Raw genomic sequence first — 27,935 nt, 5'->3', positions numbered from 1 at the left:
GGGCCGCAGGAGCGGCCCGTGTGGGCGGAACGGAGGCGGGAAGGGAGGTGGGCTCTGATAGGCGGGGAGGGCGGGGCGCGCTGCGTGATTGGTGGGGAGCCCGGGGCGGGGCCGAGGGGGGTCTTGCGGGGAGCTGAGGGGATGTGGGCTGGGGGCTGCGGGAGTGGGCTGGGACGCGGGCGCCGTGGGGAAGGGGGCTCCCGGGCTGCGAGGAGAGGCCCCGGGGGTGCAAATGTGTGGGGGGAAAGGTGCACGGTGGGAAACAGGGCGCGGGGGGGCTCTGCTTGGTGGCGCTGTGAAGGGGCTGCAGAGAAAAAACGACTTTACGAACAGCTTTCGGTCCCCCTTCTGTGTGGGAGCCCTAGGCGATGGCTCCTTCAGGTTCCTGGGCTCTGGCAAGGCTGAGAGTCAGGTGTCGGCGCAGGTGCGGAGCGGCAAGGTTGGTGGGGCTGGGAAGGGGTTTCCAAGGGGAGGTGAGGCCCGACGATGACTCTCACTCCTGGCCCCCTCTGCAAGGGAGCCCTCACTGGCGCCTTTTTCTGTCGAACCTGGGCTCTGGCTACAGTGAGGCGACAGGCGAGCGAGGTTCTTAGGAGGCAGCACAAATGCAGAGCTCCCGTGTTGGTGGGGCTGGGTTGGGGCTGCCCAGGGAAGGTGTGGGCCAGCAACAGCTTTCAGTGCTAGCCCCTCAGCAGGGGAACCCTGAGCTGGAGGTTCAGGGTGCAGCCGTGGAGCCAAGACAGCCTCCCTGGGAAGGCCCAGCCAGTCTGCTCTGCTCCAGCAGATACTGGGATTTGAAGGAAATAAGTACACTCAATACATGTCAGCAAAAATAATTGTATTCTTCAAAAAAATGCAGAATCATGCAAGTAATTCAAATGAAAGCATGCATGTTAGTCTCTGGGCAGAATGGCACTCAGCTGGAAATGAGTAATTTTTAATAAAAAATTTTAATGGGCTGGTCACTTTCAAGAGCTCACAGCTTGAATATCTGATGCTCTGTTTAATTTCAGTATGATAACAGCAGGAAGACTGCTCTGTCCCAAAAGGAGGTCATGGCCTGTCAGACTGCAGCGGTGCCAGTATGAAGTCTCTTCTTTGAGCTAGTACGCGTTGGGATTCATCCATTTTTCCTTTGTGGGCAGACCCACCCAGCCACACAGTCCTGCCTGCTGCAATTTCCTGGATGTGTCTGAAGGCTCCAAAAGACACAAACATATGACCAAATCCAGAAGCAAGGACACTACAGACACTAAGGCTCTCCCTTACCCTTAAGATCATGCAATGTCAATGGAAAGAAAACCCCACTTCTGGTCAGAATTTTCCCTTCTAGCGTTCTGTGCCTAATGATGCAATTTTAAGATGTTATTGTTTCAGAAGGACACATAGAAGAAAGCAAGGAAAGGAGGAGGAAAAGAAGAGGGATTTAGGTCTGTTAGTATTAGCAAGGGGAGAAACAGGACAAAAGAATAAATCAATACAAACCCAGCTACATGCCCACATTTGGTAGCATTCACATTTACATATTTTTAGCAATAGCAGATAGGAATTAATTTGTAAAGTTGCAAGAAGGTAATTAATAGCTTAAAAAGAAAAAAACATCTGCAAGTTTTTCATTATGCACAAAGGCAACCTAAAATGTCTTGTCAGGTCTTGAGTTTTATCTTCCAGGTACCTTTTACCTTTCAAATATTGAAAAAATAAACCAAATCTGCTCGTGTTTGTTTTACCAGGAGTTTCATCCATATCTTAATTCCCCAGCCAACATTTTCATCTACACAGCAAATCAGTCAGAGGGGAACACGTGTTGGTGTTAATTGCTTTGATTTCCCAGTAATTGTGCAAGCATTCATGAATTAGGGAGCACCCAGATAGAGTGCTTACTTTAACATAACTTCCAACCCCCCTGCAGCTAACCTTAGTAAAGACATGACAAGTATTGCGTTACGTACGGCTGTAATTATTGTAACTTAGCCAAACCTGACATGGCTCTATTTAGCTGGCAAATGTAAACCTTACAGAAGGAAATCCTGTGAGCAGCTCCCAGTGGTCCTGATGCTGACACCTAGGTCAGGCTCCATTCATGCATTAACCCACAAGGAGCAAGTTAGATGCTTCTGTGAGACCATCCTATGTGTGTCTTCATTGTGCCAAAGTGCTCTATCTTCTCTGATAACCATGTTTCTTCAGCTAGGGGTGTAAGGTGATTCTGCCTCTCATGGCTGTAACTGCAGTTATCTGCAGGCCTGCAGTGTGGCCTGTGCTTCTGTAGCAAACTTGCACAGCTGAGCAAAACTCAGTCAATTTTTCTTCTGTAAATTATGTATTTTTAATTTCGAAAAAATTATGAGTACGATCAGCACAGAGAACATGTGCTTGGTGCTGTAAGACCTCCCTAGTAGATTAATTTTGACTGTTGTAATCCAAAGAAATCAAAATAATCAATGACAGGCCACATTTATCTGTACTGCAGCAGACTGAAATAATGTCAATTTACCACGATGGATATGTAGCTCTTGGATTAAATACATTTGGTTATCTTACCCCAGGCATTCAAGACTTCCTGGCTTCTGTACATGCAGCACAGCTTATCTGTAGCAGCTTTTCTTAACCGCTACACCAATCTTTCATTATATTTACACTTGTCTATTTTTGAACAGATTTTAATGATGACAAACTACTATGGCTTTAACATGGATCTGGTCTGGAAACCTGGCTATCTCCAGTGAAATTTTGTGTTGTTCTGTTTTGGTGTATATTTTTGAATTAATTCGGTTTCTCAGGTTGCTTAAGTCACGCAGTTTTAATATAGACAAGCAATTCTCTTTGTTGTCTTGAAACAGAATTATTCTGCTTATTGAAATTGAATTATTCAAGACCTTCAGAGCACAAATTTACCGGGTGCAGTCTTAGTTGCTTGGGCAGATATTTTCCCAGTCTGCTTGCTAGTCAAAACACCACTGCAGTTTCATTTTAAACAGAACCAAGACCATTTGGGTTTTTTCCTTCTTGTTATCTCCCGTGATACTTGAAAATGAAGGTTTCCACTTCATAGTTAGGATGTAAGCACAGGGTAAGTCAGTGTCTCAGACCAACTTACTGTTGATAGCCTGAGTGGCAAACCAAATCTGTTGTAAGTGAAGTGTAGAACAGCCCCATAATGTAACTTTTTGTGGGTAAGTGTATGCAGGGCACCTTCCCATGGCACCTGAACAAGGTGAGCAAGACAGGTCTGGTGACAACAAACAGGGTTGGCCAGATCATTAGATCTTCAGTGATGAGGCAAGTCCAGGATTGTCAAGCTGGAAAACTGTTGGGATTAGGGTTTGGATCAACAGGGAGCACAGCCAAGTGCAAGACAGCTGCAGGAAGGCACCGAGGGTGAGAACCTCAGCTTAAAAGCTACTCCAAAGCGAAGCGGGGAGCCCCACTGGGACCTTGCAGTGCAGCTTCCCCCAACAGCTCATTTCAAGACACCTGCACCCAGTGTCTAAACAGGCCCAGAGGTCTGGCAGCCAAAAGCCCAGGAGGGGTGGAGGGCAGATAACCTCAGGGCCCAGACAGCGTACACACATACACGTGTGCAGACTCACAAAATGGCCACATTTACCTTTCTGCGAGATGATGCAGGAAAAGTGAAGATCCTTCCAAAATGCAGTGTCCAAAAGGGTATGAGATTTTTAGTCAAGAGCAAGATGTTGCAAAACTGTGTAGTGCGCATTACTGATGAGTGAAAATCACTGAGTGATTTCACATACCACGAATAATGCCCATACCTTGCCTCCTTTTCTTAGGTGTTCCAGACCACTCCTGTTTCCCAAGCCCTCACTGCTATGATTCAATCGTCTCAGCCACCGGTGTTATACCAAGCAATACCGAGCTCTGCCAGCACAGTTATGTCTCAGACTTTGATCCGGCTTGACCTTTGTTCATTCTTAAATACTTTCTTGTGACGATACAGTAGCAATTCAATATATTTAACCAGAACAGAGTGAGTTGCCATGTCTTGCCCTGCTTTTTTTAAACCAGATAAAATGGATATTACTAACCTCACCTGACTGAGTTGTCAACAGATTTGTCACCCCATCCTGTGGCAGCCGGAGCTAGCAGAGAACATACAGTGAGCATCTGTGAGACATTTTGGGAAAAGAAATATGCCCCTCTTCTAAGCAATATCCTTTTTAGAACTGATTATTCACTTTCAGTGTCTTAATGAGTGTTTTGTGTTTGAATTCATTGATTAAGGAATTGCAGAATGATCACTCAAAATGTGTTACAGGTTTTGCTCAGCGTTTATAAATCAAAATAAAGCAAGTGGACTTTTTCAGTGCTCTGTCAAACTAGCTAGACTTTACGATCTCCTTGGAAAGTGAACACTTGTAGATGCCATCTAGCCAGTAAGTAATGCATTATTGCTTCAGAAATGACACAATGACAAATTTGCAGGTGGTGAAAACCCACCTAAATTCCATAGATCTGATCTAAGAATTCTCCGTGGCCAGGGTTATGCTCCCAGGGCCTGGTATTACTATTTTGTACCCCTGAGAGAGTCTTACCTATTGTAACATCACCTCCAAAGAGAGGACCAGGGGACCAAGTGAACACAAGCACTGATCAATATCCATTGAGATGAGGATAGGTATAGATCTAATACGCTGCTGACCAAAACGTCCATAAATTTAGCAGGTGACCTAAGTTTTTCCAGAAAAGTTGAATTTATGGCCAAGTAATTCTGGATAAATCCTACTGAGATTTTCTAAAAGTGCCTGAGCATCTGTGGCAGAAAAGTCCAAAAGAAATTAAATGACATCTGTGTACTCAAAACACCGCATTTTAAACAATTCACTGTCTTTCCAAATTATTTTTGATACATATTGACCAGTAAGAGCCAAATGAATAGTACTGCCATGGCATACAGGTGAGATTGCCCAGCAAGTGATGGATATGCCCCACACACAGATTTTTAGATCTCCTGGTTTTAATTTCTCTCCTGATGTTTCACTTCTTTTCTCTTACTTTGTATGTTTATGACTCCTGGCTTTGTCTTTCACAGTCACATTGGGTGAGGAATATGGATCTCCCTATGCCATCCTGGATGTGAGAAGGTGGATGACATCCCATGTATGAAGGACATTACTTAAGCCTCGCAGCATGTGCCTAAGGTTATGTTAACAGTAGCAAAATGGATCCTGGCCAAGCTTTGAAAGGGAAGTATGGAGTAGGGAGTTTTCTAAGGTAAGGGAACAAGTCAAAAATACAATACTAAAGGTCATGGTATGTTAGAAAAAGCCACAGTGAATGTCGCAACCTAATAGTGCTTGTGTTTGTGACACTCCCTAAACTCTGCAAAAGGAAGAAAACTCTCTGACCTGAAAATACACACCATAATTTCTAGCATAGAGTAGAGGTTTCTTTAGAGAGCATTTGGAAGGTTATTTAGAGGCTGGTTTGTTCATATTACGGAATCTAGGAGATACTTTTGGGAAGACACTGTTACATCCATTTATAAAATATTTTTTTTATTGTCAATAGAAAATCTGTCCCTCAGACCAACAGTAGCTCACAAATTGATAGCATTGTTTTCCTGAACAGTTCCAAATTCGAGGCATAACTAAAGGGGTTAAGTACTGCAGATTGTTTTGCTCTTTGGGCATCAGATACTGTATGTACTACTTCCTATTGCAATCTACCAGATGGAAGCAGAGCTGTTTGTTTACTACCCACACAGGCCTGCAAGGGCAACGGTATTAACTAGCTGTGTTTATTTGATTTCTAGTATAACAATTATGTGCCTTACAGTAATTCTTAGACTGTGTGCAGAGACTGAAGGAGATGGAACTGCTGGTTAGAGGCTAAGCCTAAAATGAAGGAAGCAAGTTCAATTCCTTGCTACTCTAGGGACAAAGTGTACCAGCTGAGGTCCTCAATGGTGGTCATCGTTCAAGACAAGCAGAGTACGTGGGAAGTCCATGCAGAAACCAATCTGTGCAGGTGGGGAGTTAGGAGGAGAAACTTCCCTTAATTTCACGTGATTTTGCCATTTTAGACAGAATGAAAAATGCACAGGAAAGACTACATGCCTCCTCCAGCTGAGAGGATTGGAAGATTCCCCTTCCACTTCTTTCATATCTTTTGAACAAATAAAATATAACTCCAAAGCATCACAACGCTCACTAGAACTGCTGTCGGTTACGTAGCATTACTGTGTCAGTGTAGACTTTTCCCTTCAAATGCCAGCAGTTCATCCATAGGTGACTGAAGCACATCCACACTTCATGATGGCATTTTACTTATTAATTGTCATGTTCACTCAGATATGCCTTCTTCAGTGACAAGTACAGCTGTGTGACGACATATTCTTCCATTCTGCCTAGTGCTTTGTGATTTTCTTGCTCTACATTTCAGAGTATCTCCCAGAAAACACAGGGAATTTGGATCAGACCAACCCTGCTCTTCTTCTCTTGGCATCTAGTATCAGTGCCAGAGCTATTTCCAAAGCAAGCCAGATGAAGTATCCAGTGCTGAACACCATAGCCGCAGCAATCAAAATGAGATCCATAGTGCTACTTTTTACAAAGACTTCCCTACCACTATTTCAGGAAATAAAAGGATATTGTAACTACGCAACATCCTGAAAGAGGACTCATTTTCATTGTAACGTTCATGCCCATGTGTCTGTGCTGTAGTTGCTCTCTTATCAACACCAGCAGATTTCCATAAACAGACTGCAATATGAGCTCAGTTTCATAGACTTTGTTTCAGATGTATAATGCATAACCAAGAGATTTGAAGGCCCTGTAGTCTGCAGCATATGCAAGTCTCGTCTTCAGTCAAAGCTGAGTGCACACTCACAATTAAAATCTACCTTTGTACCTTTTCTATTTAATTTCCTTATCTTTCTATATCTGCAGCCATAATAAAGCATAATTTATTTGCAATGTGTTTCCTTTAGTTTCTGTAGTACAGCCAACTCAAGTGAAGCAGAGTGCTGAGTGAGTAAAAAGAGGAAAAAAATCCTCCAGGAACTGGAGCAGGACAGGAGAAAGCAAGTGTGAAGCTTGGGCATGGACAACGATTGCACTGGAAGAAAAGCAGTTTCCAATCTCCCTGCATAGCTATACTGCACATCCAGGTTACTGATGCGACCCCTCACCTGCAGCAGTGGTGTGCAGGCTGCTGCTGGGGGCAGGTCCTCTATGGCATGGTGCTCTGTGTGTCATCCTTGCTACAGCTGCTGGGCCTCAGCACCCTCTGCACCCTCAGCACCTGATCATCTTCCTCATCAGATACTCTGGTATGCTTGTGTGCTTGCTGTGGCAGCAAATATCACAGCTCTTCTGTGGATTCATGGTGCTAACCCTTGCATAAAGATATTTAGTTCCTCACTCTGCCTGTATGAATTCTGTTGCAGGATTCTGGCATCCACTTTCTTCCTCTTCAGCTCCTGCTGTGCCCTGTTGCCTTTGCTGGCCCTGATGACACTTGGAATCTTCTTGCATCCTTACCGGGAAGAGATGAAACATGCATTTAAAAGGCAAGCAAGCATTGCCATAACCTCTCAAGTGGTCTCTAGGAACACTGTGGGGGTAAGGGGGGAAGCACAGACATCAAAGCAGTGCCAGATACTCATAAATAGTACCCAAATTGGGCAGTACCCACAGTTATGCTGAGATTTTTTAGCTGCCCAAGACAGCTATGATGCAGTGGGAACATTCTGATACCAGCCCTGGTTCTCCAAGAGTGAAGCAGCACAGGGTGATGAACCAGTTAGCAGACTGTCCAATACTGTGCTTTAAATACAGGGTTACAAAGATGGATCCCAACTATAATGTTCAAAGCTGCAGCTGCAAAACCAGGATCTTAGTTAATGCTCATAAATGTTTAAATTAGAAGCCCAAATTTTCCATTCATCTGCCATGAAACCTCTGTCGTCAAGCTAGGGGTTTGGAGGTTTTTTTGCCTTTTTTTTTCCCCATCAGAAACTGATGTCAACACCAACAAAGTCAATGGCCAGTTTTTACCACTAATGCCTTACTAGGGAGGAAAATTATTTAAAGACTGGAGAACTGCCAGGTTCAAAAGCTAGTTAGGTAATTGTTTTATTCTACAGTTTTCTGTTCTCCTGTTCCATTTATTCTCCTCCCTGCATGAGGAAGCCCCTTCCAGAACAAGCAATTTGTCACGTTGATCTTTCTTCCTCACTTAATTGGCAAAACTTATTGCCTTTATATATTTATAATTTAATATTTCCTGAGCACATTGATGTATCTACATATATAAAGGCAAAGCAAGTCTGGAAAATATGCTTTACACTTGGTGCAGTGGAGTTTATGGCACTCTTCTCCTAAATATAAGCAGGTTAAAGATTGGCTCTGTGGGTGAGTAGCTAAGAAAATCACTACAATATTTTTCAGTTTCTGGAGAAATCGAAGCGTTTAGTCATGTTTAACAGAGACCATCCTAATAAGCAATAAAAATTGTTACAGACAGCAAAATGTTTGACTAACCTATTTACCAACATTAACTTCAGCTCCTATCAAGATGGGCAGCAGAAAGTAAACCAAGCAGCGCACAGGTACTTTTGTCCTGTTTGGCTGACTCTTTGTAGTGACGTAAGCATGCAGTGGACTTTGTCCATATTTTTGACTGAATAGTTAAATTCAGTGTAATTCTGCTCAGTTTTGTGGTTGTACAGCAAGGACAAGTTCTACCCATACATATCTAAAACTTACATCACAACCACATGAAGAGCTGAGAACAGATAAGAAAAGGTGCCTGGAAGCACAGTTTGCCGAAGTATTTCGCAAACAAGTTTTCCAGGACCTAAAAAAAAATAATACACATGACTTTGTGGGCTATTTACTAACCTGTAGGCAGGTCAGCTTCCTTGCCATATCTGCCAGGCTGCCTTTCAAAATGCTGGCAGCCAGGGAATGACTATTGCAAAGCCCCACATTCTACCTGCTGGAGCTTTACACTCCTGTTGTCTGTAAGTCTAAGGCCACTTTGCATTTGTGCCTGGTAAGCTAATGAGTTTAAGAATCACATGGATGGCCTGCTGGCTGACTAGAATACCACTACCTAGAAATATGTTCCTGCAGTTTAATGAAGGAAGAGAAGGATCATGGGAAAAATAGCTAAGACAAGAAAGCCATCAGTATGTGGAATTATTAAAAGCATCTAGGGCTGAAAAGTCTCAGTGTTCTGTATGACAGTATAGGATGAACTAACTGGTCAGAGAAGGAACTGAAATTGCACCTCTCCTTCAAAGACTATACTTTTCTGAATGATTTAAAACGAATAGCGAGGAAAAGCAATATTGTGAAACATCACGGAGTGCAAGGGAAGACTGCTGTCTTCCAAAGCTCATGAAAATAGTAAGCAGTTGTTTCTCAGGATATAGTAATGCAGGCCTAATGTTTGTAGCAAAGTGTTAGTGACTGCCAGTAAGTGATTTTATGTGACTTTCCTAGAAAGCTAATATGATTTGAATCATGAACTTGATGCAGGCAGATTTTGGTTTTTGAAACAAATACATGAAAATGACTTTGTGGAGAGAATACCCGTGGGAAAATCACATGCTCTAGAATAATGCCATTTGTAAAAGGCCATAATAATTGGTCCCTAATAGATGTCCTTATTTTCATGAACACTGAATTTGATTCAGTATCTCAAAATGATCTTAACTTCGAAGGCTTGGTGAGGTATTGCATTGCTTCACATTAGGTCCTTAGTGTGCAAATATCAGCTGCATACACTATTGAACAAGCACTTTGTGCAACCTGTTCGGAACCTAAACGAAAAAAATAATTCCTTCGGTAGAAAACAGGGCTTACTGCCCTCGCGTGGCGATTGCTAAAATTAAAAAAAAAAAAAAAAAAAAAAAAAGAAAAAAAAAAGACCTTGGAATACTTATGCTTCGGGATTTAACCTAACGTAACTACTAAGAACAGGCACAGAGCGCAGACTGCACATTTTTCTTGTTGTGAGACTTTCTCATCTTTGAAGCAGCCGTGACTTGTCATACCCCAGCACTTGACCAGACGACCCAGCCATCTTATATTTTCTGCCTATTCCTTCCAAATGTGAGGAGGTGGTTTAGCTCTTCTGTTTGGAAACAGGAAGTTATGGATTCATTTTTTCATCCTGTAATTTTTGTGACTGATCTTTTTTTATTTCTTATCTTTCTCAGGAGCATAGGATTACTCGCATGGAGGTCAGCGGTCTTCTTAAAAATGCAGCATGAAATGTGTTTCGATAGTTTTTGGTTACTGCATTTGAGAAATTAGCTAAATGCAGAGTTTTTCTACATACTTTCTCAGAGTGTACTTCTATGAAGCCCCTTTGAAAGTTTGTTTGTTTTTATCTTCGTAAAAACTCTCAGACACTGCAGGCTCCTCACAGATATCTCGCCCCTCTCGTGGGATTTGAGCTGGACATAGCTTCCAAAAAGAGAAGTGCGCAGTTTTGCTGGGCTTCTTCTGAAAGTGTGCAAAATGCATGAATATAGATGCAAATATAATTGGACTGTTTGGAGATTAGATAACATCACTCACCCCTTCCATCACTAGCTTTTGCAGAGGAGCTGCTGGCTGTATCCATCACTACTTTTCAGCAGCTATAATAATAATGCAACACAGATGAACTTGCACAATCTCTGGGGTTTTTTTTCCACAGGGTACATACCTTCATAATCCTCCTCTAATGCCTGGTGATTACACTGATAACATTATTAGCCCTGCCAGCTCATGACAGACCTTCCCACATTTAACTGCAGCCTTCAAATGGCAATGTCACTCTCTGCTGTAACAAGGTGCCAGCATTGCATGGAAGGCCATTACTCACCGAAGATGTCCTTGCCTGGAGTTTCGTGTGTAGGATGCTGTCAGTTGGCCACGCTCCTTGTTTGAACCAGGCATGTTAATTAATGTATATGATACATGCAGGTGTATGTGACATGCATACGGCAGTATATCTGCGGGGTAGATGTCAGATATATGACCTGACTTTACTGGGAAAATTTAGACGTGTTCTCTGTTCCTGCCCTTCCCTCCCAGACATTCTTGCTGCAGTCAAGAGACAGTGGAGACCTTTGAATCTGCCTTTAAAAACAAGTGCTGGGGACAAATAGAGCGAGTCTTTCTCAAACAGCCTCTCCTTTCAAAAGAAGGCCACAGGCATGAAAACACTTGGCACCCTTGCCCAAAATGGACTCTTGAACTGGACAAAATATATGGTTTGAGGTTTAGCAACTTATTTATTTCTCTCTGTAAATACTGGTGCTAGGACACTATCACCTACTCTGGTGTTTACACTCCAGCCTGCTGACAGACAAGGTGGACAAACGTGGCTCAAACACATCTTGTTCAGCAGAATCCCACCAAATACTAACCAGACGTGGTGGAAATGGTTTAATAACTGATCATGTTGTTCACACAAACCAAAAGAAGAAGAAAACCAAGCAACATGCTTGGTTGCTAGCACTAGTAGAGAGAGCATCCTTGCTGGTGCCCCCGGTCTCAGGGGCTCTCCAGGGTGGCACAGGATTTTCGCTTGGCCCCAGACCTTAGTCTGCACTGGTTAAGCAGGGCACTGATGGTTTCGTGTACATGGGGAGTTTATGATTTCTACCATGGAAGGAGAAAGCGCAGGTTATTCAGCAGGCTAAAGTGGGAAGTGTAATAAAAAGAAGGGGACGTAAAACCAAGGATGTGTTTTTTAGGCCCAGCAACCCAGCTTAATGAAAATTCTCCATCATCCAGGCAGTTGCCCCAACTAAATCTGCCATCGAGACAAAGTTCATCTTACTTTATGGTGGCTCTCTGACAGTTGGCTAAGTCTGATCCCAGGTCCCTCTCTGCGAGCAGTGGCAACATATCCTCTTCCAGGCAGCTGAAGCACAGCCCATGGGCATTGCCATCACTCCAGGGCTAAGAAAGGAGCCCACAGCGCTATCTTACACTTAGGTAATTCTTAGACACCTAAAACTAAATGAGATGGATTCCTCTGCAAATAAGTTGGTCCAGTGATGTTTATTTACAGCCAGCTCCCATTGATGACCACCGTACTGTACAGTTAACACCATTTCTTCCAACGTGAATGAAGTGTTAGGCTGGGGGAGTTAGAGCTGCAAATCTGGTCCTCTGACTAGAATCTGTGTTGTATCTGTATAGCAACTGGAACAATGAAACATTTAATTTGAAAAGGAAGCGATACAAAACATGAACTTGAAAGGGAAGTATTTTAACTTAATGAAGCAAGACAGTTGCTGTGACTCATTTTAGCGTCATCAGAAATGACAGGGCATCCCAAGAGATACAGGCACTTTGAAATCCAACCCAGTTCACTTATTTCTCTTGGTTACAGCCACAGCGTGACAATGCCTGGAAGCCTAGGGTAAACTTTTCACGTGACACACTCTATGACAGGCATTGGCTTGCTGGGGGAAGAAGCTGCAGAAAGATTTGTGCCCACACTGAGACTGCTAATTTAGCCTGCTGAGATCCTGATTGCCTTGACTATTTCAAGTGGCTCATTCAAGCCCATGCACGCTCTTCTAGGCTACAGCTCGTAGCAGACACACACCCTATAAGAATCTGCAGCGTTTCAGTAAAATTACTAGTTGCACTTATTGCACCTGCATCCTGGGTACATTTAAATAAACATCGTCCTGGCTGAACTTTGGGGCAGGCCCTTACCATCTGTAATGATGGATCCTTATCGAGAACAGAACCAAAGTGCAGATCCTCCCTCTTCCCAAGAAAAGTCACTACCCTGAGATGTGGAGTCCCTGGCTTCAATCCAGCAAAGCACTTGAACCATTTACGTGTGCATTCGATGACAGTGTGCATGGGCTCGAAGACGAACCTCCGTTTCGATAGCTGCTGGAGAGTACACCAAGTCTGTAACATGCTGTGTCATATGCAACACCAAGAGCAGCATTAGTACAAAATACTGTATTGGAACTTCTCACTTCTCAGGTTTTCAGGCCTTCCATCTAAGTGACAGTGCTGAACCTTATCAGTGCTCAAACAACTACATTCAGCAGTGATTTTTATATTAAAGTCTGGTTTTGCGGTCTAGGTTGTTCCACAGCCACAGAGAATGGGACCTGGGGTTCAACTTCCAAGACCTCTAATCCCACTAACGGGAGTGACAAATAGGACAGAAATGTCGAAGAATATGTATTTTCGGTGCATGTTTGGTATTTGAAATTCATTCTCTGCTAGATGCCACCACCAGTTGAATTTCAGAAATCATTTTCACAAAAATATATATATTTAAGATACATGAATAAGGAGTAACACAGTGTGAAGTACAGAACAAGTTGCTGTGAGACATGCAGACTCAGCACCAAAGGCACAAAATCGTACAGGAATCTCCTGTAACTGAGGACTTATTAAACTAAGGTGTGCTTATAGACTACAGGGGTTGGTTAGGTATCTACTTCCTGAAAGTTCTTAAGTGTTCCCAGAAATATTTAGTTCACTTTAACTGAACAAAGTTGACTATAACACAGAAAAATCCCACAGGTCAAAGACAAAACCTGGCAAGGTTTAAAAAAGGGGAGAACAACACTGGTACGTGAAGTAAATCACTAGAGCAAACTTCCGGGACAATCTCAAGTTGTGATTTATTTGCTGCATGCCTGGCTTGTCTTCACAAGCAGCCCAAGCTCTTGGTGCTTTCTATTCAACAACCTTGTTCCTGTGAACACTCCATTGTGCTTGGATAAATTGGAAGCTCAGACAGAAGGGGAGACTTTAGAAAGCAAGCTAAAGAAAACAAGGGAATTGTGAGCACAATAGCAAACATCTGGACACCTGGATGCCCTAGAAAATGATGGAAAGAAAAGAAGACAATTGCAAGCAGAACTGGAAAGTCTGTAGAACCAGATGAACTGGGATAAACTGGAAACCCAAGTACAGAGGGACATGCTGGAGATCCAGGTACACGCAGTTAGGAAGCTAGGGCGTAGCGTCTGTACTGGACAATGGAGCCATGGGGGTCATGTACTTACCTAGCCCAGCAAATACTAGGATGGAATCAGCTGGGATTCCTCTACCCAGCTATGAACTGAATGTCCATGTGAGGACAAAAATGGTGCAGCACCCCCCATACGCTCCTTGCGCAGAAGGTGGCGGACTTGTCTTGGCAGCTCAAGCTGCAGGAAGCTGACACTGGCAGCAGCAGCTGTTGCCACATGCTGAGAGGAGTGCAAGGCTTGGGAGGTCCCCAGGGGTGACTGAGGAGGTTTCTGGGCCCCAAGCACCCTTGGGCTGTATGTGTGTAGGGACCAACCAGGGACAGGTGAGAACTGAGCGGTGCTGGGGGTCCCCATGGCCAGTTTAGACCATGGAAGGTGCATAGAAGTGGCCCCTAGGAAGAGGCAGTGGCCAGGAGCGCTGTGGGGAGGGCATAGCATCAGCAGTTTGCACAGGTTGTGTGTGAGATCTCTTTGATAATACAATTAGATTCCTACCCAACTTTTACAGCAAAAGTATCCAAATATATGATTTGTTGGAAGGTAAAACTTCCGTGATGATGGGAGAACTACTCTTTTGTGATTCATACTATGACTGCAAAAATGTTGCGATGGCTCCTGTTGTTTTGGGCACCCTGCGTTAGATCCAGCTAAAGCTTCCTTTGGCATTGGAACAGCTAAGGAACCACAGGAGCAACGGGCATTCTCAGGGGTGTCAGCAACAGGCCTGCACAGGTCTGCTCCAGGGGTATCTGCATCGATTAGCCACGGGCTGGTAGCCCAGCATGTGGAAGACTGCAGTATTTCCTCACATCATAAATTGGGGCGGTGGGGGGGTCGGGGGAACCCACTCTGTGCACAGTGCATCACTGGTCTCTGCTGAGATCTTGGCCTAAGGGTCAGGGCTTCCAAACTCTTAATTCTGGAACATTGTGCTAATATCCCTAAATATGTTCTGCAAAATTGAATTGACAGAAAATGGGGAATTCAGTTTGTGTTGCAGAATGTGCCTGTTGATAGCCCACTGGCCAAGTGTCACAGCTGCACTAGCCCAAAGCGGTGTCTGATCTGTATACTACAAACTCGGGTTTGAACCCCCACCTGTCCAGCATATGACAGACTCTCTTTAGGGCCCACCAGTGTTGTCTGCCTGGATTCTTCCAAGCACCCTCTGCGGCCATTCAGCATCCTCCTGGTGCCCCCTTGTGGGATCTGGGGGCTCCCAGTGCCTTTCAGTGCACTCCAGTGGTTTCTGAGTACGCTTGGTGCTGGCAGAGCGCTGTGGGTTTCTGTGCATCTGAGGGTCCCCCTGAATCCCTTTTCCTATAGCACCCATTTCCTTTCTGTGCTGTCTATGGTCATCTGAATATCTCCCATCCTGGATTTAGATCCACAATGGATCTAAATTGTGGACAATTTAGGGATGTGAGATTCTCATGTGACAAGGTACTTGGGCATGGTGCCCAAGCGTGGCAGCAGCGCCGTGCGGAAGAGGCGATGGGCAGTCGTGTGGGTGAGCACAGAGGGCAGGAGCTCACTCGAGGAAGGTGGTGCAGGGGGTGGGGGATGTCAGCAGCTCTGGAGGACGCTTCTGCGGGGTGCAGTCAGTGTAACAGTGTGCTGTGAATGCTGGGCCTGTGAGCCAGCTCGGGCTGGAAGGGGATGGAGCGGGGCTATGCGGATGCTGACGCTCTAGAGAACAGAACTGTGTCCAGGTTCCGCTGCTGTTTGGAGAGGGGGGCTGCCTTTCAAAGCTTCAGATTTAATTTTTTGTTTGTGACGGCTGTGGGTGAGATAATAACAAAGCAACCTTGTTCAAGGGGGTTTTAGCAGGCAGGGAGGTCAGGGTCTGTGTAAGTCCAGGACATTTTTCCCTTGGGGATACGCTGACATCCGAACACTGGAGTAGTTTGGCTTTACCAGGATGAAGGGTGTATGCACTGTTGTGGGGGGAGGAAGAGCAGCGGGCTGTCAGGTTTTGGAGGGGATGGGGATGTTCACAGTGTGCTGAGGGCACCAGGGCTGAGAAAATGCCCGCAAAGAGCCCCGGCCTCCGCTGCACTTCTTGAGGCGTCTTTCACATCACTACTGTGGCACTCCGCCAACCGGCTGTGATCCCTAAAGCTGACGGGAGGGCAGAATAAAGGTGCACCAGCACGGCACGGCACGGCACAGCCTGGCAGCAAGCAGGGCCGCCTGACCTCCCTGGGCCAGCCCGCGGGGGTGCTGGGTGCCCATTGCCCAAGGCTGGGCGCGTGGAGGCACCCGGGCTCTGGGCCCTACCTCCAGCAGGCACTGCGCCCTCCAGCCACACCGCTCCTCTAGCCTCACCAGCCGCTCTGCTGCGTCTCCTACCTTTGGGTCTTGTCTCTCACACAGCAGGCAGCCCAAAAGAGCCCCGATACATTATCCTCTGTCTGGGATGTTATCAAGGAGTGGTGAATTCTCTTCCTCTCACTGTTACAGGGAAGGACTTGGCTGTCTTTTGGGGAGATGTTCAGAGGTAGCCAAGGGGAAATGCAGTGTCTTGAAAAAGATCTGGGAGATTGGGTTAGGTAATTTAACGGTTCCCCAGGCTTTAAACTCTCTACCCAGGAGCACATCTGCCATCAGTTGTCAGGGTTTATGGAGGATCAATATTAGATCCCCAGCGATGCCTGACTGCTATTCAAACTGAAGTTGCCGTGTTCCGTTTGGATCAAGCTCTAGCTCTGGCTGCAAGGTCAAGGGAGAGCTGGGGAACAGGTCCGGAACATGATGGCTCACACACTGAAGCTCTGTTGCAACACGCACGCTCCAAAGCCACTGAATATGCTGCCTGCAGACAGCAGGGATGTGCAGGTAAGCCCTTCTTTTAAGAAAGGGAAACAGGATGGAGAATAGAAAACTGGATCTTAAGCTTTCTTATTGCCTTCCCTGCTCACCCAAGTGACTTTCTGGATAAAGCAGCTGTCGCTGTTGGACAGGAGCTTTGGCAAGGCCAAGGTAAGCTTTCTAGCCGATAGCAATACCTCATGACAGAAACCATAAGGATGTAGTTACAGTGTAAATAAGGGAAAACAGCTGTAGCTGTAAAAAAGCATCTTAAAGAGTGGTGGGGAAAGCCACTCGTCAGGGAGAGCACAGGGCCTCGGTCATCAGTGCTTTGTCACATTAGGAAGCTGAAGATCATAGTCTAGAGAGCTACTCTGTGAGCACGCAAGAAACCACTGGTAGGAATGGCTCCAGGGGAAGGATGTCACCCCAGGCTGAGGTAGAGCTCTTGCACCGTGAAGGCTGGGCCGTTTCTGTTTCTCTCTCGGCATCTAAGTATTTTCATCTGCTGAAATTCACAGGCCACAAATAAGCCGAGCGAGACTTGTGTTAATACCTGTTTTAAGTTACCCCTTCTCCGTTACTAGCAGAGCTTGGACCTGAATGACCGACAAAGCAGGCGGTGCAGCCCTCCTGAACAGACAGCCGCTGGATCGATACATGGAGCAGGCAGAGCACTAACCCCTGGGGACTTATATGGGCTTTGGTACGATCAGGAAAAGAGGGGCAGTGGCACTACTAATGGTGTAGAGACCCTGTGCAGCAGGAAAAGTTCTTGACCCTTAAAAATGAAGTAATTTGACAGTAACTGTATTGTAACCCTTTTGCTCCTGACCTCTTCTACCAGCATGAAGGCACAGGTGAGCTAGTGCTACCCACAGCGCTCTCCAATTTAGACCCGAATGGAGCCTGTTTGGGATTTAACTGAACATTAGAAAACAGCCTAAGCATTCGAGAAGACTCCACTTTAGAATTCAGTAGGGTTTATTCTACAAATCTTAGATCAATGCCAATGATACAAGTTTTATGAATTCTCATTAAAAATACAAGTCAGTATAAAGATTCCAATAGTAATATAATGCATGATGATTCTGTTTCAAAACTTAAGGAATGAATCTGGGTTTTGGACCATGCTACAGAAAAGGGGAACACAATGTAGAAAGAATATTTTAGTTTACCTCCCTTACTCCAGGAGGGGCCTGTGCCTTATTGCCACAATACCTGAAAAAGCAATATGAAGTGCATAGCAGCCTTGCCTGCTCTAGGCAAAACTGGTGAATTTAATATCATAGTCCTCTTCCCGTCCCCAGTCCTGTTAATTAAGGTACATTTTGATAGCCTGATATCACTATAATAACTTAAAGCTATTGCAACACCATCCCCCATAATGATTATAAACAACAGTCCTTTGAACTGTAAAATGCTCTTAGAACGCACTGAAACTTTGCCACCACGCTAGCCGCTTTGCCCAGTCTTTCCAGGAACACTAAAATACTGATTCAAATCAAAGGTGAATTAGTTCCCCATTTGAAACTCTCATGTCTATGATATTTTTTTTTAAATGAAGTCTCAGTGCAGCCTAATACTTAAATATGTTGTTCATAGCATCAGGCACAGTTAAGTGTATAAATCAGACATTTTCTTGAACCCAGCCCTCTGATATGATGAAAGGTGTTACAGCTTTCACTAAACAGTTGAAATTTGGCCACAAAATTGCTAGATCAAATGCTTTGGAGTGGGGGAAGACCAAAACTACCCTTTCTTTCGGGGAGCTGCCAGCGCTTACAAGAGGATTAGGCTTAATAAAGCCATACCCTACGCCTACATTTTAGGAAAAGTTTATCACAAGAGGTAACTCTTGACAAGATGTGCACCTCATCCCCCAAATGCTGTATGTACAGCTGTTGATTCCTAATGACATTTTCACCCTGCCAAAAATAACGGGTGTCTCTCTTACTGAGCCCAGTCATTTCTTGTAGCAGAACCACATTAACATCACGGAGCAGGTATCATGCATCTATCTGCGAAAGCAGACAGGGAAACTAGACTTAACAATACACATACATTTCCAAACAGAATTTTGGTGCAGACAGTGACATTTTAACTGAAACTCAGCTTTTAACAACATGTTAGCATAATACAAAAATTAAAAAAAAAAAAAAAAAAAAAAAAAAAAGGGGGGGGGGGCAGGGAAAGCTGCTGACTTCCATGCACCAGTGAAAGAAAAAAACCCTCTTGCATAAATGGAGCAGCAGCACAGAACAAGCACAGACTTGGCTATACAAACACATCTTTTCTTCTGTAGGAATTTGCCAGAATTATCCACCCAACATCACACTGTCATGTCTCAGCATCATGCCACCGGCGGGAAAACCTAGCATTAGGCCATCATGCAGGCAAATGGGAATTTCTTCTGCCGTTCTGAACATGGCTGTGCTTGCTTTGAATACGTATCATCACTCTGATTTGTCTTTGTAGTAAATGCATCTTAAACTCTTAACAGTCACGTTTAGTCAGAAGTAAAAAAAAGTTCAGCAGCCCATACCAGGCTTCAGTACAGTCAAGATGACTACAAAATACAAGGATGTCATTAAACTGCATATATTGTAGAGAACAGGTTTACTTTGCATTTAAGTCACATTTAATACAAGTTGGTCTGAAACTGTGAACGGATTCTATTTGGAACAAAGTATGGCACAGATTCCCAATATCTATGGACACTGTCAATAATACGTTTTTCTCTTTGCAATGATTATCAATTCGCCAAAAATAGTGTAACAGTCAAAAGGGAAGAGTGAAGGAAAACAGATTTAGGAGAAGAAATAAAAGTGTCTAAGAATTGAAAATAAATGACTTTTGTAAGAAACTTTATTTAAATTCATTTTTAAAAATGCATTCTCTCCTCAGAACAAATGCCACCGTAAAAAAGAAGATTGCAGTAGCACACACTTGCACTCAAAGGAAAACATGCAAAACTGATGGCTGAAAAAATTCTGCATAAAACTCCAAGACTTCAGCCAAAAGTTTGCCCCCGCGTGCCTTTAGCGGCCCCGGACCAGAAACAGCTTTCAGTGCAATGTCTCTTGCTTCCAATTGGTGGGAAAACATATGGCAGAAGCTTGTCTTCCGACAGTTACACTCTCCCAGATGTTTGAAGCAAAAACAGTCTCGGCTATATTTTAAAATATCACTGTTAAACTGTTGCAGAAAGTACAAACAGAATTCAATAAAACGTCAGAATCCAGTGAAGAAAAACTTTTGAGTTCTACCCTGTGCCATACACTTCTTAAAAAAAAATTAGACAGAAAAACAGATTTTATTAATACACCCTCTTTAAATTTATTTCTGAAAGCAGCTCTTTATGCAAATCAAAAGCAGTTCCTGAGTAACTGCAGTAAACAGTGTCTTTTAAATATTTTTGCACCTCAGCTCTTCTGTTTTGGTTCTTCCTTGTTTTTCTCCCTAGTTTTCAAGTTTAATTTCAGTTCTTTTTCAGAAATGTGCAAGTTGAATTAGCATCGTTTCCAGAAGTCCACAGCTTGCAGGTCTTCCTGCAACAACTATAAGATCTGCACATACGCTAGGTTGTACTCCTATACCTATTGCAGATTTTGCTCTCAAACCTGTACAGCATGCATTTTCACGTCTTCTTCAGCATACGCCGGGACTGCCATGTATGGAACTTATTGTAGGCCGTCTGCAGCATCTCTTCTATATGACTTACCAACTGCAACATTAAAAGGGAAAAAAAAATAAAATCACTTTCCCAGCTACTGGAAAACAGATCCCCTCCCCTCCCTTCAATCTGCTATTCAGTTGGATTCTTCCTTTTATTCACTAGGAGTCACCTCACTAAAATCAGAGGCATACCAGATCAAGAAACAAAGAAATAACTTCAGGACCCTGAGGCTCTGCTGCAAAGTGTCTGGAGAGGGAGCAGTTCAGAGGGTTACTAAGCTGAGAAGGTCACAGGGAATGCCACTCGATTGTGCCCTCTGTTCCAGTACTTGGTCTGCGACCACTTCAAGTCTGACATGGTGGGAGGCAGTTTGGAAGTTGTTAAAGTTCCACTTCATGGTGGAAGTGAAAAATGAAACATGACTTCCCTTTTTTGTTGTCTCACTCAGGTAATTTCAAATTACAGTTCTTGACAGTAATTCTGTTACAAACCCTGCCGTGAAACAGCGATGACATGCTTAACTGTGTACCCCGCTCCCCTCTGCCCATTTCCTAGTTAGCCAACAAAAAAGCCCTAGGATAAGAATTCACAAAGCTACCATCCTCTGAGAATTACGATTCAAATTATTGGTATTGCACCCACATAATTAAAGAGATTTTTTCCCCCTTACATTTGTGCTTAAATACTGTCTCCGAATCTTTTCTTGGAATGGGCAGAGCTTTGTAACCTGAAATCTTTCCAAGTTGCTCCTCATTTTCACAACCTGAGAGAGACAGAAACCAGTATTACAATCACTTGCACCTAAGTTTCACTTCCTTTAATAAATTGTTCTCCAACAAAACACCTTGGAACTAACTCTGGGGACTACTTTAAGTATGTCTAGTTTGAGAAAGGAAAGTTATTAAAATATCAGTCTCTAATGATTCCTGAGTGCGGTTTACTTTTGAGGGAAGTGCAATATGACCGAACATGCAGTATGCCACTATGATCACTATTCATTTGTCAGTAAATACTATAGATGCAATATTCACAAAAACATCTTTTTTTTTTTTTTTTTTTTGCTTCAGGCAAGGACTGTACCAAGGACTTTCAGGCCACGTTTTGCAGCAGAAAATCCAACATATCTGACTGTGATTTTTTTTACCTTTGTGATCCATGCGAGAAAGAAAAGCAACAGGAAAAAAAGTTACAATCATATACCTGGTTGTAGACAGACACATCTTCTTGAAGAACATTTTGCTCTAAATAGCAGTGTACGTTTTGAAGCTACGATTGACTGATTTTTGCAATGGATAGAATAAAGCAAACTGTAACTGTCACTGCAGAGATTATGTCTTGGAGTTGGGGAAAGGGGGCTTTAGTCTGTGTTTTACACTGACAGTGAGAAATCTGCAGCTGGAATATAGCTGACCATTCTGATCAAAACTACCTTACAGCAATTGCTCCTGAAGGGGATTAACAAGCAGGGAGGGACAAGGATGATTTAACCAACAGCATGAGCAGAATTGCTGAAAAAGTAGTGTTTTACATTGTTTTGTGACCTTCAGTTCTACAGATGAGTAAGCACTGGACTGATTTAAAGCAGGTGTATTAGTTCTATACTCAAGTTAATGACAAACATTCTAAACCATGATCCAGCCACATCACAACCAGGGCCTCACTAGGCGGCTCCACCTTACCTTTTCTTCTAGGAATGGCGTGTTAACAGGAAAGCAGGACCAGAAGTGTCGTAGCAGTTCCCCTACTGCCACATACAAGTGTTTTAGTTCAGACTGAACGTCATTTGGCACCATCTCTGCAAGAGGAAAAAGCTTTTGTCACATCACTCAAAACTACCGTATGAAAAATGACAACGTAAGGCTGACGAATGTATACTCAGCCAATACACATTTCTACTGGAATCACAGAAAGGTCGGCTGGGGGGTGGAACACGGAGGTGCCTCCCTCCTGAAGGAGGGCTATCAGGTCAGCCGCTACTTACAGCTACAAACATGGAAGCTTGTATATTTTATAGAGAGACTATGCCAGGCAAAGAACGGACACCAACTTAATCCATACTAGAAGCAGCGTATTTGTGGTGTTCTAGCAGTGTGGCAGTACTGCTTCTGGGACCAGCACCTTGTTCTCTCCACAGCACAGCGCTAAATATTGTGTGGTGGATACTGCAAGCTTATCCCTCTCTCTTACGCTGGCAACAAGAATACAGCCACAGCACGTGGAAGGTGAAAAATGCAGGCAGAAACAACAAACTGTATCCCAGATACTCTTAAAGAAGAAAGGGCGACAGGGTTCAAGAACAGGGAAGGAACGACAATCATAAAATCCAAAGACAAAAAGCGCCAAGAGGTCATTGAGGATGAGAGGAGCACAACAAACTGAATAGTGGGTAGCCACTCTAGGACGAGACTGTTTGAAAAACAAACAAATTAAAAAAAAACCCACCACCCAACCAAAAAACCAAAACAAACCCAACAAGAACAGCAGTGGCCGGGGTGTAGCACTCAGTGTGTCAAATGGGATGGGTAGGAAAGCCTCAGTCCTGCTTGCCGACTCCTTTTCTCTCAGTACTACTCAGCTATCTACATTAGTTCATGCTGCTCTTCAGACCACAGAACAAGCCAAACTGTTAGAAACCCTGCCTTGTGAGAACAGGGATTCATCTGCTGTAAGACTGAAGAGAAGTGAACTTAAACTGGCAGGAATGTGCCAACAGGAAAGGGGTGGTTGAACGGAGGTGTGAGAAGGAAGGGTAGTCTGTTTTGCCCTTGCAGTCTACCAGAAAGCTGTCCTTTTCCACAGCGGCAAGCTGTGGATCTTAAATGCAGGCTGCAGAAAACCTAGTTCCAGACAGTTATCTAGACCTCATCTCCTTAAAGCTTTCCCAGAATACGCCTTTATTTTCTGAAATCCAGAAGGAAAAAAAAAAAAACCCAAAAACACCCCAATCAGAAAAATGCCGAACAAGCAAAACCCATGATCCGTAACAGGACTTGGTATCAAGCACATCTTTCGTCACTTGCTCTGCAAAACTTTTCTCATTCATTTGCCTCAGCACTGGTGCAGCCAGTGCCACCCTCATGGTGTGGCTGGGTTGCTCTTTTTTTGCTGCTGTAACTCAGTATTACTCCAGCTACATGTTTCCATAAATTTCCTTCATCATTGTAACATATTCTAAGAGACGGATGAAAGAGCAAGCCAGGTACTGCTGTATAATGCAGTAAGATACAACTGAAGTATTATATATCCTAAATCCTTACGGTTTATGGCTTGCTGTGTTCCACCCTGCATAAGTGCTCCTCCAGGTGACAGGACTGCAATAGTGCTAGCAGCATCACCACTTGAAAGAACCTGAAGGGAGAGAGGGAGCAAATATCTCAGATCACTTCTTCCAACAAAATCTTTTTAACCTAAGTTGTATTTGAACTCCAATGGCAAAGACACAGTTGAGCAGATACAAGGGAAGTTCTGATGAAGACTCTGCTCCTCTCCAGAATTAGATACAGTGCCTTTAAGTGCTATAGCTTACGTTTTCACTGAAAGCTTTCCAATTAATTACGGCCAAACAAACTTTTTACCTGGTACAGGAACTGGCTGTGCAGCTACTTTAAAATGAGACAGAGAACTACTGTACAGAAATGTGGCACATTCACAGTTGTGGCTGCTTTATACTTAGGGCCAAATCTAGGTTTACTAACAGAGGAAGTTCAGATACTAGCTGGGTAGACTGGCTACACAGCTACGCTGCCCTCCAGTTGCCAAGACAGAGCTTCTGTGCAGCCCACAGTGAGATCTACACCCTGCCTAAGTGTGCTTAGGACCAAAAGACCTGTTCAGTTATAAACCTGCTTACTGGGGCCTCCTCAGATCACTACATCCTAAATTTCAGGGTGCGGCATCAATAATACTGGTCTGTGCTTCAGGTTGCACAGGCGTCCTGCTTTACTACTTCATACTTTTACCATTTCCTCAACAGAACATGGTAACAGTAGAATATAACTCTGAGTATCAGCAATGACTCAGTTTACTATTGTTTAGTTTGTAAACACAACAGCTCAAAAGGTATTGCCTGAAGTTGTAAAATAAACTGAATAACAGAAAACTATTGGAGAAAATTAAGTTCACTCTCAAAAATTAAAATTCCAGTAGACATGAGACACAAAATTATATAGAGAGCAAGATGCTAACATCAAGAAGGGAATTTTTTTGAATGTTCTTTCATACCTGAGTTAGTTTGGGTACATATGCTTCCATTTCTTGCTTAATACTATTAAAAGAATTAATTATATCCTGACTGGTTGCATATTGCTGTGATTGAATTGGAGTTGGACCATGATAATACCTATGAAGTGAGAAAAGAGAAAAGTGTATTAATATGAACAGTTGTTCAGATGTTTCCAATTATAGATGCTTTGCAACTGTTGACACTATCTAAATCTTATTTACTGATGCAGTAAATGCGCTGCCGCATGGGAAGAGGTTGGATTAGGGATGGTATGGCAGCAAACTAAGAGAAAAGCTTCTATTGTTGAATCTGTGAGCATCATTTTGCTAACGAGAAGCTATCTGTGCCACCTAGTTCTGGGAATATCTCTAGAATGGAAGAATTCACTCCACTTCTGATTGAAACTAAGCTAAATTAAGTCAGGTGCACACTTAGAATCGTTCTCTTCCCTTTGGTCTCACTCCTTTTCTGAAATTACATCTACTTATTTTGAAGCTACAAAAATACTAGACCAGGGAACAGTCCAAACTATCCCGACTGCAGTTTTTTTCGCCTGGGAGCGGACTTTCCTCAGAATCATGTATTTCCACATGTAACACATTTTTCCACTCTAAGCTGCAACAAAGTGATGAACTGTGAATACAGGTCTGTTCGACTTCCACAGAAATGACACGTCAAGGCCCTTCAGCTAGGCTTACCAAAACTTACCTTGCTGAAAAGCAAGATGAAAACAAAATACAAATATAAATGGGAATTATTTGGAAGCTGATTTATGCAGGAGGTCATGTTAGGTTCCTAAACGTAGCCTAAACACACTTGAGTGTGGCACAGTAGAGACTAAATCACCCAAATCAAAAATTCTGTGCAGGCTGTGATGAGAGACCTGCTGGACTGAACATACTGACATAGCTGCGTGCATTTTGTTAACTTACCTATCGGACTTCTTTAAGTTTAGTGCAATAGTTTTAGTGCTATTATTCTTTGCTAAATCTTCATATTCAATGGACTCCTGCAGTTTCACCTAAAGTAAGTCAAATAATTACAAACATTACTCATGAGGACACAATTCAATGCATCTAGTGCTTTTTTTCAGTTCACTGAGTAAGCAGAAGGGTTACTAAAACCTTTAGAAAGAGGAAAGTGTGGAACGGTTCACGTCTCCCTCCAGAGGGAGCAGTGCCCAATACTTTTTAAAATGTGCAATTTGGAAGTCTCAGCACTACTGCTTTTTCTGCAGATTCTGGCCAAAACTTGCAGTCTCTGCCACATCCAAAAAGTGTTCTGCTATACATAGATCATTCTTTGTACTCTCTATTTATGTCCATCCATATCCAGACTGGCAGAAACAGTAATGATTTCATGGCTGGCATACTGGAGTGTAAGACCAAAACCACAGTAATTACCCAAGCTATCTGATGACAGCAGAGCTAGAGCATCAGCGGTGAGAGGTTACAGCACAGTGATACCAGACTTTGTACAATGAGAAAACTACTTCTGAAGTCTCCTACTCTCATGCTATTCTCTCCCTTCTCTCTTCATCGCATTTATTCTAGTCCTGGTATATAATTTTCTCCACAGTAGAAATTGCAGCTTTTCAGGAAAGTCAAAGCTGTTGACTACCTCAACATTAAACAACATGTGTATTCTACAACCTTTTCTCGCAATATATGCAGGTTTTGAGTCCCCTTAGCATTTTCTATTTAGGCTGGCAACTCTTGCAAGAGTATTCAATTCAGCTGCAGTTTTGTAGCAGTATCTCTTCCACTTTGTGAGCTCTATGGTTAGTCTAGAACAGGCTGCTGCCCTGTATTTCAGAGCACCAGGCAGCACTATGCTTTCAGCTTAACCCCATTTCAGCTTCTGACCTCAAGATGAAGGATGCCAGGTGCCAGTTTATCATCTCCTCTACAGACAATACACTTGATAGGTCAATACTGGTGCTTGAACACCAATATCCCTTTCAGATGGACGTTCTCTAGAAGTTTTCAGGCATTTGGAGGAAAAAGAAGGGGGGGGCAGGCAGGGGGCAAAAAATAAAACTAGACTGAAAGGAAAGAAGCAGATTTCTGGGTCCAATCAGAAGCATGTTGGAAATTTTTTATTTTCACTGAGCACTACTGAAGAGATAAACAGAGCAGTTCATCAATGTGTAATTTATTTGTGGTTAATAAAGAGGTACAAAGCCTCTGACAGGCCCTCAGCTTTGCTCAGAAGTATACAGAATGAGAACCTAAGTATCACTTCAGATGCATCATAAAACAAGTAAGGAACTTTCAGCAATCTTTTGAGAGACAGAGCTTCCAGTTCCATTCAATTAGAATTGCATCAGCTAACTTTATACCTTTTTCAGTGGTGGCTGAAAGAAATCTGAATCCCTGGAGTTTCCATCCGTACTGCTGGTCTCACTGTAATGGTCATTTTGTGCTTCTCTTAAAATAGAGAAACAGCATTAAGAAGAATTCACCTCACAGGAAACATAAGATACAAGCTAGAGACAAAGTAAATACATCCGTTTCAAAAACTTTATATGCACGTTCACATACTGTACGTCAACTTTTTTCCCCTCACATCTTCATTTCTAGCAGTTGATCTAGATAAAAGGAACCAACTCCTCAAATAACTGTGTTTGTCAAGGAGGAAATTAGACAACAGGGGAGGGTGCTTCCCCCTCTCTTCAGAAAGATCAGCTTGCCAACGACTCCAGTGGGACACAGCGAAATCATGACTACATTAGAAAAACTTTGCACACACGCTTACGCCAATCAGGTGTTAGCAAAATGACGGGAGCCCTGAGATACTACTGTTTCAGAATGAGAGCTATTGTTTGGTCTCTTTCTGTACTGAGAAACAGAAACACACATTACCCAGCAGAGATTGTTTAAGGTCCAGTGTTCGATTTGTGCAAGACTGAAGAACATCACGAGGGAGCGCAGCTACGCAGAAGAAAGTATTTAACTCAGATCTCTCACGCTTAAGGCCTGTAGGATTTGGGTAGAGTAGCAATCCTTTGGTGGTTCTCTAGAAACCAGTTGTAAAGCAGACTTCACATCAAACCCATTTCATATTTCTTTTAAGAAGTTTCATTTGTAAAGTTCACTGTAAATATATGGGACGGCCCGATACATTTTATTTTTGGATCAGCGGCAGGGTACTGCACCAGAGGAATCTTTCATTTGATCCACTTTGCTTCCTCATGTACCTAAGCATGCACCCTACTACAGGAAGCCCCAGCAGAC

General features: G+C 43.4%; 1 protein-coding gene and 1 long non-coding RNA gene across 4 annotated transcripts in view; one reads left to right on the top strand and one right to left on the bottom strand.

Annotated features, from left to right (window-relative positions):
- Positions 1-89: 89 nt before the first annotated feature.
- Positions 90-22,150, top strand: LOC308070889. Its single transcript, XR_013930912.1, has 4 exons — positions 90-381; positions 517-5,991; positions 6,953-13,949; positions 21,545-22,150. It is a non-coding gene; the product is annotated as an uncharacterized lncRNA (long non-coding RNA).
- The window catches only part of GTF2H1 (general transcription factor IIH subunit 1), a 23,308-nt gene continuing 13,714 nt past the window's right edge, over positions 18,342-27,935 (bottom strand). For 2 of the 3 annotated variants that reach the window (XM_080405544.1, XM_080405543.1), the window contains exons 9-15: positions 27,041-27,128; positions 25,632-25,720; positions 24,699-24,816; positions 23,735-23,825; positions 22,157-22,272; positions 21,148-21,240; positions 18,342-20,525 (exon numbers count right to left, since the gene is read on the bottom strand). In XM_080405544.1, the coding sequence (XP_080261670.1) occupies positions 20,439-20,525; positions 21,148-21,240; positions 22,157-22,272; positions 23,735-23,825; positions 24,699-24,816; positions 25,632-25,720; positions 27,041-27,128 (682 nt within the window). In that variant the 3' untranslated portion in view covers positions 18,342-20,438. The remainder of the gene's footprint in view (positions 20,526-21,147; positions 21,241-22,156; positions 22,273-23,734; positions 23,826-24,698; positions 24,817-25,631; positions 25,721-27,040; positions 27,129-27,935) is intronic. The other variant, XM_080405545.1, reaches the window with a different exon arrangement.

This window comes from Falco punctatus (assembly GCF_963210335.1).
Source record: "Falco punctatus genome assembly, chromosome: 10".
NCBI lineage: Eukaryota > Metazoa > Chordata > Aves > Falconiformes > Falconidae > Falco > Falco punctatus.
This window is presented reverse-complemented; position numbering and strand designations above follow the sequence as displayed.